The following is a 16209-nucleotide window of genomic DNA, read 5'->3' on the forward strand; positions in this document are numbered from 1 at the left end:
ACACACACACACATCATCACTGTTAAACACACACACACACACACACAAAAATCCCCTCTCTTTAGGCTGAACATTTGAAGACAGAGAACCCGACTCAGAGCCAATGCAACAGTGGAGGGGACCTCGCCCAACTCATCAGGACCAATCAGAAGATCAGAACTACTAGATTCAACCTACATCATTTATTGTATAAAATGTCTGCACACAATGTTTTCGGGGCTCTCTTCAGATAGCTCCCTAAGAGTTTGACGAACGAGTCCGTGCACGCGATTCCAGATATCTTTACCTCTGAATAAACTGCCTTTATTATACCATATCCACCCTGTCCAAAGTCTCTACTTGGTCTCAGTTCTCCAGTAAACTTGTGATTATCAACAGTACACAACGGTAACAAACAATTGGGGGAACTCACGGGGCAGATAGTAAGGTCGCAGTGACACAGAAAGCAGTTCAATGTCGGGGGTACAGAGTCGCTCTCTTACCAGGATCGCGGTCCGCTCTGACCAGGGTGAAGCCGGCCGGCTCCACTTCTCTGTCCGGGACTCTGTCATCCAGCCAAGTCTCCCAGCTGTATTGGATTCCGCTGCCAGCAGCGTTTTCATTATTTAGTCCGTTCGTAGCGGGTATGTACACGATCAACAAGATCAGTCCAAAACCCACCACTGGAAATCCATGGTTGGCAGAATGTTTGTAAACTAAGTCTACAAATTAAAAACATAAAATAACGCCACTAAGTGTACAAATTAAAAACATAAGATAACGCCACACTGCAGGTCGCAACAGAGACGCTGCTAGCCGCTATTTTCTTAGTTACGTTCATGGTTACGTCACGTATGACGAAAGCGCGTAAGTGCAAGCCCACAGACACCCATAGAGATTGTATTGAAAGCTTTGAAATTTGAAAAAAATAGATTTTACATGACAGGCTATGAGAGACTTCTGGGCGATTTTCAACCTGACTGAAATCGCCCCAAAAACGGGCGGGGCCATTTGAAGCACGACTTTAGCCTGATTTGACATTTAGTGGCAGTCAGATCAGATTAGAACACTGATAACTACTAATTGATATAATTGATTAGAAAAAAAATCCCTTCCTTTTCCCGTTTGGCAGTGCGTCGCCCATATCGCCCTATTGAACAGGCCGTCCCTGGTCATGACCCATATATTTACATCTGTTGTGACATATATTGTGTTATTTTTGGGCCGGTTATGACACCTACATAAGAGTAAATGTGTGCCGGAAGTTGCACAGAATTTTCACAATGTTCAAGTTTGCGCTCAGCAGACCTGAAATCTGCTCAGTGCCGAAAATAAATTGAGAGAACATTGATTATGACCATCCTGTGTCACTTTACTTGGACTAAGAAAATACACTTTATGATACTGTCAAGAAGCATTGTGACCATCCTGTGTCACTTTACTTGGACTAAGAAAGTACACTTTATGAAACTGTCAAGAAGCATTATGACCATCATAATCATTTAAGCCAGATAGGCCTGTCACGTACAGTACATGCCCTTATATCAGTCATCAGTCAAAAAAGTAAGAAAGAGTCTTGTGCTGCTCCTGAAATCTGCTCCTGCATTCATCCCAGTCATCAGCAACAGAGCATTGGGGTAGGTGCATGTCTGACATCAATGTGTGCGCAATTACAATGATAATTTCATATGGTCAATCAAAAAAAATATATATACAGTACCAGTCAAAAGTTTGGACACACCTACTCATTCAAGGGTTTTTCTTTATTTTACTATTTTCTACATTGTAGAATAAAAGTGAAGACATCAAAACTATGAAATAACACATATGGAATCATGTAGTAACCAATAAAGTGATAAACAAATCAAAATATATGTTATATTTGAGACTGTTCAAAGTAGCCACCCTTTGCCTTGATGACAGCTTTGCACACTCTTGGCATTCTTTCAACCAGCTTCACCTTTAATTATTTTCCAACAGTCTTGAAGGAGTTCCCACATATGCTGAGCACTTGTTGGCTGCTTTTTCCTCACTGCGGTCCAACTCATCCCAAACCATCTCAATTGGGTTGAGGTCGGGTGATTGTGGAGGTCATCTGATGCAGCACTCCATCACTCTCCTTCTTGGTCAAATAGCCCTTACACAGCCTGGAGGTGTGTTTTGGGTCATTATCCTGTTGAAAAACAATAGTCCCACTAAGCGCAAACCAGATGGGATGGCGTATCGCTGCAGAATGCTGTGGTAGCCATGCTGGTTAAGTGTGCCTTGAATTCTAAATAAATCACAGACAGTGTCACCAGCAAACACCCCCACACCATCACACCTCCTCCTCCATGCTTCACGGTGGGAACAACACATGCGGAGATCATCCGTTCACCTACTCTGCATCTCACAAAGACATGGCGGTTGGAACCAAAAATCTCAAATCATCAGACCAAAGGACAGATTTCCACCGGTCTAATGTCCATTGCGCGTGTTTCTTGGCCCAAGCAAGTCTCTTCTTCTTATTGGTGTCCTTTAGTAGTGGTTTCTTTGCAGCAATTTGACCATGAAGGCCTGATTCACGCAGTCTCCTCTGAACAGTTGATGTTGGGATGTGTCTGTTACTTGAACTCTGTGAAGCAATTATTTGGGCTGCAATTTCTGAAGCTGATAACTCTAATGAACTTATCCTCTGCAGCAGAGGTAACTCTGGGTCTTCCTTTCTTGAGGCGGTCCTCATGAGAGCCAGTTTCATCATAGCACTTGATGGTTTTTGCGACTGCACTTGAAGAAACTTCAAAGTTCTCGAAATTTTCCGGATTGACTGACCTTCATGTCTTAAAGAAATGATGGACTGTCATTTCTCTTTGCTTATTTGAGCTGTTCTTGCCATAATATGGACTTGGTCTTTTACCAAATAGGGCTATCTTCTGTATTCCACCCCTACCTTGTCACAACTGATTGGCTCAAATGCAAATGAACTTTTAACAAGGCACACCTGTTAATTGAAACGCATTCCAGGTGACTACCTCATGAAGCTGGTTGAGAGAATGCCAAGAGTGTGCAAAGCTGTCATCAAGGCAAAGGGTGGCAACTTTGAAGAATCTCAAATATAAAATACATTTTGATTTGTTTAACACTTTTTTGGTTACTACATGATTCCATATGTGTTATTTCATAGTTTTGATGTCTTCACTATTATTCTACAATGTAGAAAATACTAAAAATAAGGAAACGCCCTTGAATGAGTAGGTTTTTCCAAACTTTTGACCTGTACTGTATAAAACAAACATACTGTTGATATGTAGGGTATGGTGGAATGCAATGTTTTACCCTGTGTGGTAGGTTTGTGGGTATTTACGCTCTTACGTAGGTGTCATAACAAGCCACAAAATAATTACCGTGGTAGGTTTTGTGGGGTTTTACACTCTTATGTCGGTGTCATAACCAGCCATATAATAACGCAATATATGTCACAACAGGTCCAAATATATGTGTCAAGACAGTGTTATTACCATGTTATAACAGGTTATGACAAGTTATGTCAGCTGTTATGACATATTATTTACATTTTACATTTTAGTCATTTAGCAGACGCTCTTATCCAGAGCGACTTACAGTTAGTTAGTGCATACATTATTTATTTATTTTTCATACTGGCCCCCCGTGGGAATTGAACCCACAACCCTGGCGTTGCAAACGCCATGCTCTACCAACTGAGCTACATCCCTGCCGGCCATTCCCTCCCCTACCCTGAACGACGCTGGGCCAATTGTGCGCCGCCCCATGGCTCTCCCGGTCGCGGCCGTCTATGACAGAGCCTGGATTATGACATGGTTATGACTGTGTCATAACGTGTTATGACGCTGGGTGTCAAGTAAAGTGTTACCCATTGATTTGATGACTGCATTTAGTTGGTGGTTTAAGAAGAGAAGAACGGTTGTTTTTCTTTAATGATAGAAGATAAGGCAATTAGTATTCTTGTAAGTGACCCATTATCCATATGTTCTGCATAGTCTATCTATATCCATTGTATTCCGGCATTTCAGCACAGATTGTGCTGTTACAAAGATGGCATTTCTAAAACTGTTTCTCTGTGTTACTTACAAGACTGACAAAACCCTCATGGTGTCTAAGGAAATGCATGCCAAAGAGCAGACTGGTCTCATAGACTATATGTAACATAGTAAACTCAAATTAGTATGATATGTTACGTTTGGTATTGTTACATAAGACAGAAGATAACGTAAGGCAAAAACAAAAGTGGAGTGGGTGGATGGGTAGGTATATAATGTTAATGTCTGGCAACCCAAAGGTTGTGTGTTCGAATCTCATCATGAACAACTTTAGCATTTTGGCTAATTAGCAACTTTGCAACTACTTACTATTTTTAAGCTACTTTGCAACTACTTAGTATGTTAGCTAACCATTCCCCTAACATTAACCCTTTTAGCTAACCCTTCCCCTAACTCTAACCCTTCCCCTAACCCTAACCTTAACCCTTTAAACTAACTCCTAACCTTAACCCCTAGAGCTAGCTACTGTTAGCGTTTGCCACCTAGCTAACGTTAGCAACAACTAATTGGAATTTGTAATATATCATACGTTTTTGCAAAATGTTGTAACATATTGTACATTTTGAAAATTCGTAACATATCTTACGAATTGCAATTTGTAAAATATTGTACGAATTGCAATTCGTAACATATCATACGAATTGTAATTCGTAACATATCATATGAAATCGATGATGAGATCCACAAATTAATACCATACGAAACGTAACATATCATACTAAATGGAGTGTGTCGGATTTACGTACAGAATAAGAAGAAATGCTCTGAGACCATGTTGCAAAGAAATACATGGGGTCATTTAACAGTTCATTCTCCTCTTTTGCTTGCCTCGCTGCAAATTACAAGCAGCTAGTCTGATTGAATTACATCTACAGCGGGATATGTGTTGACAGTCAGACTCCGGGGTCAAATTGAGCGTGAGAATTACATAAACAACTGCTCAACACACATTTTAACATTATTCTGAGCCCAATGTCACTTTGAGCAGATGTACCCAAGATTCCCCAAACTAAGGAGAGAGAGAGAGAGAGAGAGAGAGAGAGAGAGAGAGAGAGAGAGAGAGAGAGAGAGAGAGAGAGAGAGAGAATAGCTATTTTTGTTCCTCATGCATTATAGGTGTCCTGTAAACTCTCTGATGGTGCCCACCACACCCTCCCCATCTACCAGTTGGTTTGATACTGCTGTGCATAGCTTTAGTTAATGGCTACCACCATGTTAATTGGGACCATTTATCTTATTTTGTCTCTGGACAACAGCATGTCTGCAATTTATCATCGGCTCTCCCCTCTCTTCTTATATGCAGAGGTAGAACTTTCCGAACTTTTGGCATGTGATCAGCATACTGTTCTAGGCAATGGAAGCCTACAATTATTCATTACACATCCAATGTTTAATCTGATCCATTTTATTACCTTCCATATTAGATGTTGTCTTATAATGTCTATAGACATAAACATCATTTTGGTAGTTTATTCATCATAAATACTATTTTGGCTACTTTGAGTTTTTTTTTTTTTTTTTTTTTTTTTTTTCACCTTTATTTAACCAGGTAAGAGTTGTTAATGTATGGAGTGATGACAGCTGCCAGGGATTATTATGTCCCTAAATACATTTAAAAAAGGCACAAAAAACAACAACTAAATGGCTAAAAATAGCTTTATATTTGTAATATTTTCGATATATATGCTCACCCAATCGGTAGGCTAAAACTAGATTATTCAATACTGCACTTTTGGGAATAGGACCCACAACCCCATTGGTTCATAACTGACCGCTCAGAGAGCCCGATAAACCCCCTGCTGCGAGTCCTCCCTTTGACTGTGGGTTCGTATACCTTTAACATGTTTTGACAAGCCGCGGTGGGTATCCATCAAGAGAGCCCGATCAACCCACTCGGTTTAACAACAGTATTCGTTTCACTCTAGCCTATATTTTATTTATTCTTTCTCCCCCTCTGCGCTGGTGGCGAGCAAGCGGGCGAACACGGTACAGCAAGGGTGCGCACGAGAAGACAAACCGTAGACGGCGGGTGGAAGACACGGTGTTTTGACGGGATTGAACTGCAAGCTACACTATATCTCTTAGATGGTTGTATCTTAGCCTCCATTCTACGGATTTTTGGAAGCTAAAACAAATTCGTGCGTGTATGGGACAGGGTCTTCGTTCACCTTCGCTGTGTGGGTTGTGTGCTGCGTATTGAGATATGATGAGAGGCTGAAGAGCGTGCAGATTTCTAACGGACGGTGGCGGCATTAATAAATATACGTTTTCATACAGAAGCAGCATCCGCCTACCTTACAGGAAACAAACCCAGATGCTTGTGCTTGTGATTCTTCGCTTTTACAGATCATTCTGTGACCTGCAACGGGGACCGCTATGAACGGATTTGCTGATAAAGACGCTCTATGCATTCTTTTACCATCTGTTGATGTATTTTCGATGATTGGCACACCTTGGAATAATGAAGATAAGATCAACTTTACTTTGGTTTTGTGATGGGTGCATTTTATGATCAATAGGCTACGTAAAGTAACGAAACATCTGTGTCATTATAGAGTAGATTCCGCATATTCCGTTATTTTACATCCATAGATTTAGTGCGGATTACGCAAACACAGTGGCATTAATTATAAACCTGTCTTTTTCTTTGTGAATGTGAGATATTGAAAAAGAGGAAAAACATAAAATGCATGTGCTATGACTGTCATAACCTGTACATGCTAATGTAAGGTACACATTATTGATCTCATTGCCAAACGTGATTGCTAAAGGTAACCTTTGCCTATGCAGGTTCAATCGATTGCACGATAAGGAGAGTTCTGGCAATCAGTTTGTCACAGGGGTGTGTTTTTCAGCCCCTCATATCAACTTTTACACATGCAACAAGACACATAGAAAAGCTTTCCAGCAGAGAGGGTGTGAGAGTGGAGTGTTGTCTAACCATTGTAGCCTAGAGCCTACTGCTGAATAAGTTTAGGCAATCATAAAGAACACATTTTTCAATGGTTTTCCGAAAGTTGCCCGGTGTGTCGGCATCGGGCATGGGTCTTCGCCTATCCCAGAAATTCGTGTTTCTACTTTTTCTCTCGGGCTTGGTAACTCTGTGTTTCGGGGCCTTATTCTTCTTACCTGACTCTGTCCGTTTGAAACGTATTTTTCTCTCAAAGACGGAGAGCCAGCCAGTAACCGTAGAGTCTGAGAATGATGTAAGGGAGCATCTTAAGAAGGGAGCGAAGGACCCAGAACATCTCCGGGGCATCACCTCGGCCAAAGGGGAGACAAGCACAAAACTCAAAGCCTTGAGCCGCAAGCCCTCTGTCACCAATGAGGCTAAAACGGATAAGAAAGTCGCTGGCGGGGAAGCGTTGGAGGACATGATGCTGTCGAGGTCTAAAACGGATTCGGCTTCTAAGGATGAGAAAGTGACCTCGTCTTCTAACCAGGGTGCCAACACGGATACTTCTTTCGATTACAACAAGTTTAAAAAATGTCTGCTAAAGCCGCCCTTGGGGATCGAACATGGCAAGCCGAGCGACCCTCAGACCCTTCAGCGTCGGGAGAAAGTCAAGGAGGTAAGATGACAAGCAGTCACAGTGTAATACAGTTATTTACACAACAGCTCGGGGATCCATGTCCTAAGCTGTCAAAGCATTGTAGCCAAATTGTCTCAATAGGATATGCCACTGCAATGTAATATACAAGTAATCAACATGTGCGTAATTACACATCAAGCTGCCGACGAAAATTGAGGTTTTGATGTGGCCACTGGCCAGGAGTTCTCTTCCCAATAATATGGAAAAGATGGTCCAAACATGCACTCTGTGATCTCTGATAAGGTTTTAGGCTAGACATCTTACAGTCACACAGATTGTTAGTGACTATGCAAAATGATATGCATCATTGTTAGTGCATAACACAATGCTTATAGATATGAGGCATTGAGGATAATGAAGGTGATTTTATGGACACACACACACAGCACTGTCTACACACCAACTATTATTATGTTTGCATCACTTGCTATGGGCAGACTGCTACAGGACTACCTGCAGGGGTATGGCAGCAGCCTGCTGTTGTTCAGCTCTGTGAAGTTCAGTAATGCCTGAGAGTGAGAGCGTATGTCTGTACTGTATCACACATCCTCATCCACTCAGGGCAGAGGAGGCAGGGGAGAGAGCAGAGGAGGCAGGGGATAGTGTTGGGACAAACAGGCAGTGTCCAGCGTGCGTGGATGGCTTTGGGACATTGCATGTGACAGGAATGTGGCATGTTGTCATTTCCACTTACTCTGTTGTCACCTTCTCACTGTCCTCACATGCCTCCCTTCTATCTGGAGGTCATGTTGTTACGTGATAACCAACAGTCCCACACCATGGTCAGTAACATTTGGCCAAGTATTGAATCAGCGGAATGTCCTGACTTATTTCTACAGCTTTGATAACACTCTTTGAAAGTGAATGTCAATGTGAGATTTTACATTTATATTTTGCTGATCTAAGCAAGGTTTCTGTCTGGAGGTCATTGAGTATATACCTACTAACCTGGAAGAAAGTTATTTCCACTGTATCCTCCCAAACATTTGTGTCCACTCCAGTCTAGTGTATGTTTCAGTTGCACTGCCTTGAATGAAGCACTGAATGAAGCACTCCCCCCCCCAAAAACACATTGCTTTAGAAAAGCATAGAGGTTAACAACTAGCTGGCTGGCTCTAGTGGCTGGCTATCTATAGGTTAGTGCATGGGTCCCCAATTACATTCAGCCGTGGGCCGATTTTTCCTTGAGCGGATGGTCGTTGGGCTGGAACATAGTTATCAATAATTTGTACACTGCAAATTGACTGCAAGAATCCCAAACAGATCATTTAAAACCTTGATTACACTGGGATACGATCACATATGCCTCTCTATTTATGCGTGGGAATACTTAGGAACAGATTTCCTAAATTAAAATCACTTTGAAATGATTTTCAGGGGATTTTACAGTCTTTTATGTCTAACAGCGGGCCGCCTATTGGGGAACCCTGGACTGGTATCTGTTCTTGCTGTTTCCCATTGTTACGTGAGATTCCACAGTTTCAGGCCATTTGTCAGAGTTCCAGAACCATCATCTCTATTCCTGGTGCTTCACATTCACAATGCCAATCCCATGGCTGTGTCCCAAATGGCACCATATTCCCTACATAGTGCACTACTTTTGACCAGAGACCTATGGGCCCTGGTCAAAAGTAGTCCACTATATAGGGAATAGGGTGCCATTTCAGATGCAGGTCATGCCTGTGGTGGCCACATTACAAGCCTGTGGTTTGTCTGGGTTCATAGTCATAGCGATTTAAGAACAAACACAAAAACAACATGCATCCAAACCCTTTTTATGTCGGGCATTTATGAAGTATGATGAAGAATGAGCAGTAGTAAATTACCCCCACGTTCTTTATTGAGTTGCTGTCTGACTGTGCTGTGGCAGACATTGCAACAGCAGGGCTACAAACACTTGATATTTGATGGGAAAATAACTAGCGAAGGCAGCGAGAGTGTTGCCTTGTGATCTTATGGTCAGCCCAAAGCAATGGCCTAATGTGCCCGCTGAGCTCATGTCCTACCAAATATAAATGGGCTTCAGTTTCTCAACAAACTGCCAAGGCGGTAAGTGGCACCTCCGTGTGTGCCAACTGCCAAGAGAGGGTGGCAAAGGATGGCACAGGAGACAATGGCAGGTAAATGTTTGAGGGCTTTTTCCTGGCCAAAACTGACATGATGCCTCTAAACAAAGCCAATTGTTCAGGTGTGTGTGTGCTTGCGTGCATGTTTGTGTTTGAACAGTCCTCCTTTGCTAGTCCTCATCAGGAGGAAATGTCCTCAAAACTCCTCCCTCTTTATTCTTCTAACTATCTGATCTTCTGTCTCATTGAGTTCCTGCATGGTTTTGGTGCTGCCTAATTGGGTTCCTGCATGGTTTTGGTGCTGCCTAATTGGGTTCCTGCATGGTTTTGGTGCTGACTAATTGGGTTCCTGTATGGTTTTGGTGCAGCCTCATTGGGTTCTTGCATGGTTTTGGTGGTGCCTCATTGGCCCTTGAAGAGCTGATATCAGGGAGGCGGCTATTGGCAGATTACCCCAAGTCTGTTCTAGTCATTGCTGAATCAACAGGAAGTTGATCTCTCTTCTCTTTTAAATGTTCCTTACTTTACCTTTAGACAAGGTTATTAGTCAGTGTAGAAAAGCACAGTGTAGTTACGGTGCAGGGGGCTGCTGCGGCGGTACATCACAACAAACACAATCGTCAGAGCAAACAGAGCGTCTGACATGAATTGAGGAATGCTAATCTTTTTCTCCCCATCGCGGAGCTGACACACACACACACACACACACACACACACACACACACACACACACACACACACACACACACACACACACACACACACACACTCTCTCTCCCACAAACACACACACACACTCTCCCACAAACACATACACACACACACACACACACACACACTCTCCCACAAACACACACACACACTCTCCCACAAACACACACACACACCACACACACACCACACACACACACACAAACACTCACACACACACCACACACCACACACACACACACGCACAGGCCTCTTTATCTGTCGTATCTTACTGTCTGCACAACATCACACACCAAACATCAAGCAGCTCTTTTTTTTAAATGTCTCCCTCTGTAAAGCAGAATATTTGCTCTTCGTTCTCTATTTCTTTTTCCAGAGCTGGATGTGTCAGCACAGGCAAATAAAGGCAGTGAATGTGCAAATGCAAAATGTACAACTGCAATGTGAAGACACAATTTGTGTTTGGTTTGCCTCGGTAAGAGATATTTGTATGGGGACACTGTAACACAGTGAAGGGGATCAGCGTCACTGCTTGCTGTTCACAGTACTGCAGCGAAGGGACAGACACATTGCAGGCTTTCTGTGGCAGAGAGAGCCTCCTAATGTTGCGATAAAGCTACAGTCCCCCAGGGCTCTGTGTGTGTGTGCGTGTGCGCATGCCCGTGCATGTGGTTGCATATCTCTGCTTGTATGTGTTTTGACCATGTTGGTTATCATTTGAATAAGATGTTCGGTAATTGTTGTCTGAAGTGTTGCCACAACTATCGTAACAAATTGAAAATCCAAACACCAGTCCAGCATATAAACTTCATCTGGTTTGTCAGACTTGTTTGAGACGACAGATCATTTAAGGCCAAATCAGTTCTCCTTTTCTGAATGAAAACTCTGAGAGTAAGTACTTTTGAGGGTATTCTTAAAATATTCCCACAACAGTTTTTTCTCTACAAGAGAAGCCAGTGGAACATCATGGTAAACCACAAGCAAAGTTTACGTCATAAAACATAATGTTTAGTTTTTTCACTTCCGTCACTGTAGAGTTTATTAGTCTCCCACCCCCTCTCTTCCCCCCAAAGAAACACCCAACAGCCAACTTCTGAAAATATGTTGACTGTCTATCTTATGAAAAACCCCATGAGTTGTGAAAAGGAAATGGGTGACTGGCTGAATTAGAAGCTCCTGTTAAAAATAGGCTCTGTGTCCTGCTGCTGTCCTCCAGTCAGCTGTATGCGGTGACCTCCCTCAACCTCCTGTTCCTGTCTCCAGCTAAGGGCCAGGTGCACCGAGGGGACTTCACCTTGGGCTGGGAAATGGCCGCTTATCGAGCGGGGCCCCTGTTGGAATACTTTAGAAATGCATCCTTCGCTGTTACCTTCCTTATTTCCTTCTTGGTTTCCTTTCATGTTTCCTTGAGGTAAGCACAGGTCTATAATTGATTGGATAGGTATAGCCTAAGCAATGTTGCACATTTACATTTACATTTACGTCATTTAGCAGACGCTCTTATCCAGAGCGACTTACAAATTGGTGCATTCACCTTATAGCCAGTGGGATAACAACTTTACAATATATTATTATTATTATTATTATTATTTTATTTTATTTTATTTTGGGTGGGGTGGGGTAAGGGGGGGTAGAAGGATTACTTTATCCTATCCCATGTATTCCTTAAAGAGGTGGGGTTTCAAGTGTCTCCGGAAGGTGGTGAGTGACTCTGCTGTCCTGGCGTCGTGAGGGAGCTTGTTCCACCATTGGGGTGCCAGAGCAGCGAACAGTTTTGACTGGGCTGAGCGGGAACTGTGCTTCCGCAGAGGTAGGGGGGCCAGCAGGCCAGAGGTGGATGAACGCAATGCCCTCGTTTGGGTGTAGGGACTGATCAGAGCCTGAAGGTACGGAGGTGCCGTTCCCCTCACAGCTCCGTAGGCAAGCACCTTGGTCTTGTAGCAGATGCGAGCTTCAACTGGAAGCCAGTGGAGTGTGTGGAGTAGCGGGGTGACGTGAGAGAACTTGGGAAGGTTGAACACCAGACGGGCTGCGGCATTCTGGATGAGTTGTAGGGGTTTAATGGCACAGGCAGGGAGCCCAGCCAACAGCGAGTTGCAGTAATCCAGACGGGAGATGACAAGTGCCTGGATTAGGACCTGTGCCGCTTCCTGTGTAAGGCAGGGTCATACTCTCCGAATGTTGTAGAGCATGAACCTACAGGATCGGGTCACCACCTTGATGTTAGCTGAGAACAACAGGGTGTTGTCCAGGGTCACGCCAAGGCTCTTCGCACTCTGGGAGGAGGACACAACGGAGTTGTCAACCGTGATGGCGAGATCATGGAACGGGCAGTCCTTCCCCGGGAGGAAGAGCAGCTCCGTCTTGCCGAGGTTCAGCTTGAGGTGGTGATCCATCATCCACACTGATATGTCTGCCAGACATGCAGAGATGCGATTCGCCACCTGGTTATCAGAAGGGGGAAAGGAGAAGATTAGTTGTGTGTCGTCTGTGTAGCAATGATAGGAGAGGCCATGTGAGGATATGACAGAGCCAAGTGACTTGGTGTATAGCGAGAATAGGAGAGGGCCTAGAACTGAGCCCTGGGGGACACCATTGGTGAGAGCATGTGGTGCAGAGACAGATTCTCGCCACGCCACTTGGTAGGAGCGACCGGTCAGGTAGGACGCAATCCAAGAGTGAGCCACGCCGGAGATGCCCAACTCGGAGAGGGTGGAGAGGAGGATCTGATGGTTCACAGTATCAAAGGCAGCAGATAGGTCTAGAAGGACAAGAGCAGAGGAGAGAGAGTTAGCTTTAGCAGTGCGGAGAGCCTCCGTGACACAGAGAAGAGCAGTCTCAGTTGAATGACCAGTCTTGAAACCTGACTGGTTTGGATCAAGAAGGTCATTCTGAGAGAGATAGCAAGAGAGTTGGCTAAAGCCGGCACGCTCAAGAGTTTTGGAGAGAAAAGAAAGAAGGGATACTGGTCTGTAGTTGTTGACATCAGAGGGATTGAGTGTTGGTTTTTTGAGAAGGGGTGCAACTCTCGCTCTCTTGAAGACGGAAGGGACATAGCCAGCGGTCATGGATGAGTTGATGAGCGAGGTGAGGTAAGGGAGAAGGTCACCGGAGATGGTCTGGAGAAGAGAGGAGGGGATAGGGTCAAGCGGGCAGGTTGTTGGGCGGCCGGCCGTCACAAGTCGCAAGATTTCATCTGGAGAGAGAGGGGAGAAAGAAGTCAAAGCATAGGGTAGGGCAGTGTGAGCAGGACCAGCAGTGTCATTTGACTTAACAAACGAGGATCGGATGTCGTCAACCTTCTTTTCAAAATGGTTGACGAAGTCATCCACAGAGAGGGGGGAGGGGGAGGAGGATTCAGCAGGGAGGAGAAGGTGGCAAAGAGCTTCCTAGGGTTAGAGGCAGATGCTTGGAATTTAGAGTGGTAGAAAGTGGCTTTAGCAGCAGAAACAGATGAAGAAAATGTAGAGAGGAGGGAGTGAAAAGATGCCAGGTCCGCAGGGAGTCTAGTTTTCCTCCATTTCCGCTCGGCTGCCTGTAGCCCTGTTCTGTGAGCTCGCAATGAGTCGTCAAGCCACGGAGCAGGAGGGGAGGACCGAGCCGGCCGGGAGGATAGGGGACATAGAGAGTCAAAGGATGCAGAAAGGGAGGAGAGGAGGGTTGAGGAGGCAGAATCAGGAGATTGGAGGGAGAAGGATTGAGCAGAGGGAAGAGATGATAAGATGGAAGAGGAGAGTAGCGGGAGAGAGAGAGCGAAGGTTGCGACGGCGCATTACCATCTGAGTAGGGGCAGAGTGAGTAGTGTTGGAGGAGAGCGAGAGAGAAAAGGATACAAAGTAGTGGTCGGAGACATGGAGGGGAGTTGCAGTGAGATTAGTAGAAGAACAGCATCTAGTAAAGATGAGGTCAAGCGTATTGCCTGCCTTGTGAGTAGGGGGGGACAGTGAGAGGGTGAGGTCAAAAGAGGAGAGGAATGGAAAGAAGGAGGCAGAGAGAAATGAGTCAAAGGTAGACGTAGGGAGGTTGAAGTCACCCAGAACTGTGAGGGGTGAGCCATCCTCAGGAAAGGAACTTGTCAAGCTCATTGATGAACTCTCCAAGGGAACCTGGAGGGCGATAAATGACAAGGATGTTAAGCTTGAATGGGCTAGTGACTGTGACAGCATGGAATTCAAATGAGGAGATAGACAGATGGGTCAGGGGAAAAAGAGAGAATGTCCACTTGGGAGAGATGAGGATTCCTGTGCCACCACACTGCTGACCAGATGCTCTCGGGTATGCCAGAACACATGGTCAGACGAGGAGAGAGCAGTAGGAGTAGCAGTGTTTTCAGTGGTAATCCATGTTTCCGTCAGCGCCAAGAAGTCGAGGGACTGGAGGGTGAGCATAGGCTGAGATGAACTCTGCCTTGTTGGCCGCAGATCTGCAGTTCCAGAGGCTGCCTGAGACCTGGAACTCCACGTGGGTCGTGCGTGCAGGGACCACCAGGTTAGAGAGGCAGCAGCCACGCGGTGTAAGGCGTTTGTATAGCCTGTGCGGAGAGGAGAGAACAGGGATAGACAGAGGCATAGTTGACAGGCTACAGAAAATGGCTACAATAATGCAAAGGAGATCGGAATGAAATGAACTAAACATCTGGGAAAGCGAGAGAGCGGTGCCTCCCTCACTTATGTTTCACTGAAACACCCAAATGTAACTCTCCCAACTTCCACCTCAGAAACTATAATTGTTGTAAACTACAGCGGTTCAATGTTTTCTAGGAATAGACTAACTTAGTTTATTCAGCTAGCTAACTTGGTACAGTATTCTTCTGTGAAAACCATCCAGGGCACCTAGTCATATGATGCCACAGCCAACTAGCATGCCGGACTCCAACAACACGGTTTAGCACCAATACTCGGCCACAACAAACGCGCCAAGCAGATCATTCGTGTCCGTGTCTAACGTTGTGGGTTAGTCCCGACAGCTTGAGCGAGTCCGTCGTCAACTTATTCAGTCAGTTAGTTAGCTAGAATAGTTAGCATACTAGCTAGCCATTGCTTTCTGCCAACGAAGAAACCCCTCCTCCCACGGCATGAACACACAGAGAGAGCCAAGCTAACGTTAACTAGTCACCCATGTCCCGAATTCCCTTGAACGACTCTGGCTACCAGTATGTAAAAACAAAACACAAATGTATGTTATAACTTACCCCTAGCAGCTACTGTTAGCTAGCCAAGTGCAAAGCTAGCCACTGAATTGACTCAGCCAGTTCGCGTCTGTTCGCTAGGTCGTTCCAGCTATTGTTTAGTAGCTATCCAGGTAGCAACAAGTTACCTACATTTCGAGCACAGTAGCCACTTACTACCTAACGTTAACGCTTCAGACAATGAGGTTAGAAAAACAGCTGAATGGTAGGCATTATTGTATGTAATTATTGTAGGCAGCTAGCTGGCGTAATTACAGGTACTCTCAGGCGTGAAACAACTATCCACAGTTGCTAATAGTTACCAGTAGCTATCTGCTAGCTAGTCCAGGTAGCAGAGCATTTGAGCGGAGTGGAGCGGTGAGAATCTCAGCTCCTCGCTCACGGAGCTGTTCACCCCTCCGCTCCCCCCGCTCAAAGCCACATCAGGCCAGTCCGCTCATTATCGCTCAGCGCTCAACGCAGTTTGCATCGCGCTCCACTCAAATCGCCCCCCACTCACTCCAAAAAAGGAACAAAATCTGCATGTATTTCACTTTTAGCTTAAACCACAGCCTTACTTTATCTCCCCGAATTTGTTGCATACAGACTCATCTCGGATTATCCATTCTGTCTTG

The 16209-nt window shown here is 44.7% G+C and overlaps 1 protein-coding gene across 1 annotated transcript in view; it reads left to right on the top strand.

Moving 5' to 3' along the window:
- The first annotated feature begins 5896 nt into the window (after positions 1 to 5896).
- Positions 5897 to 16209, top strand: part of LOC311108575 (mannosyl-oligosaccharide 1,2-alpha-mannosidase IC-like) — a 130505-nt gene continuing 120192 nt past the window's right edge. Inside the window, exon 1 of the mRNA XM_084151229.1 lies at positions 5897 to 7609. Coding sequence (XP_084007355.1) covers positions 7040 to 7609 — 570 coding nt within the window. The 5' untranslated portion in view covers positions 5897 to 7039. The remainder of the gene's footprint in view (positions 7610 to 16209) is intronic.

The sequence above is a fragment of the Coregonus lavaretus genome, assembly GCF_964263955.1.
Source record: "Coregonus lavaretus genome assembly, chromosome: 3".
NCBI lineage: Eukaryota > Metazoa > Chordata > Actinopteri > Salmoniformes > Salmonidae > Coregonus > Coregonus lavaretus.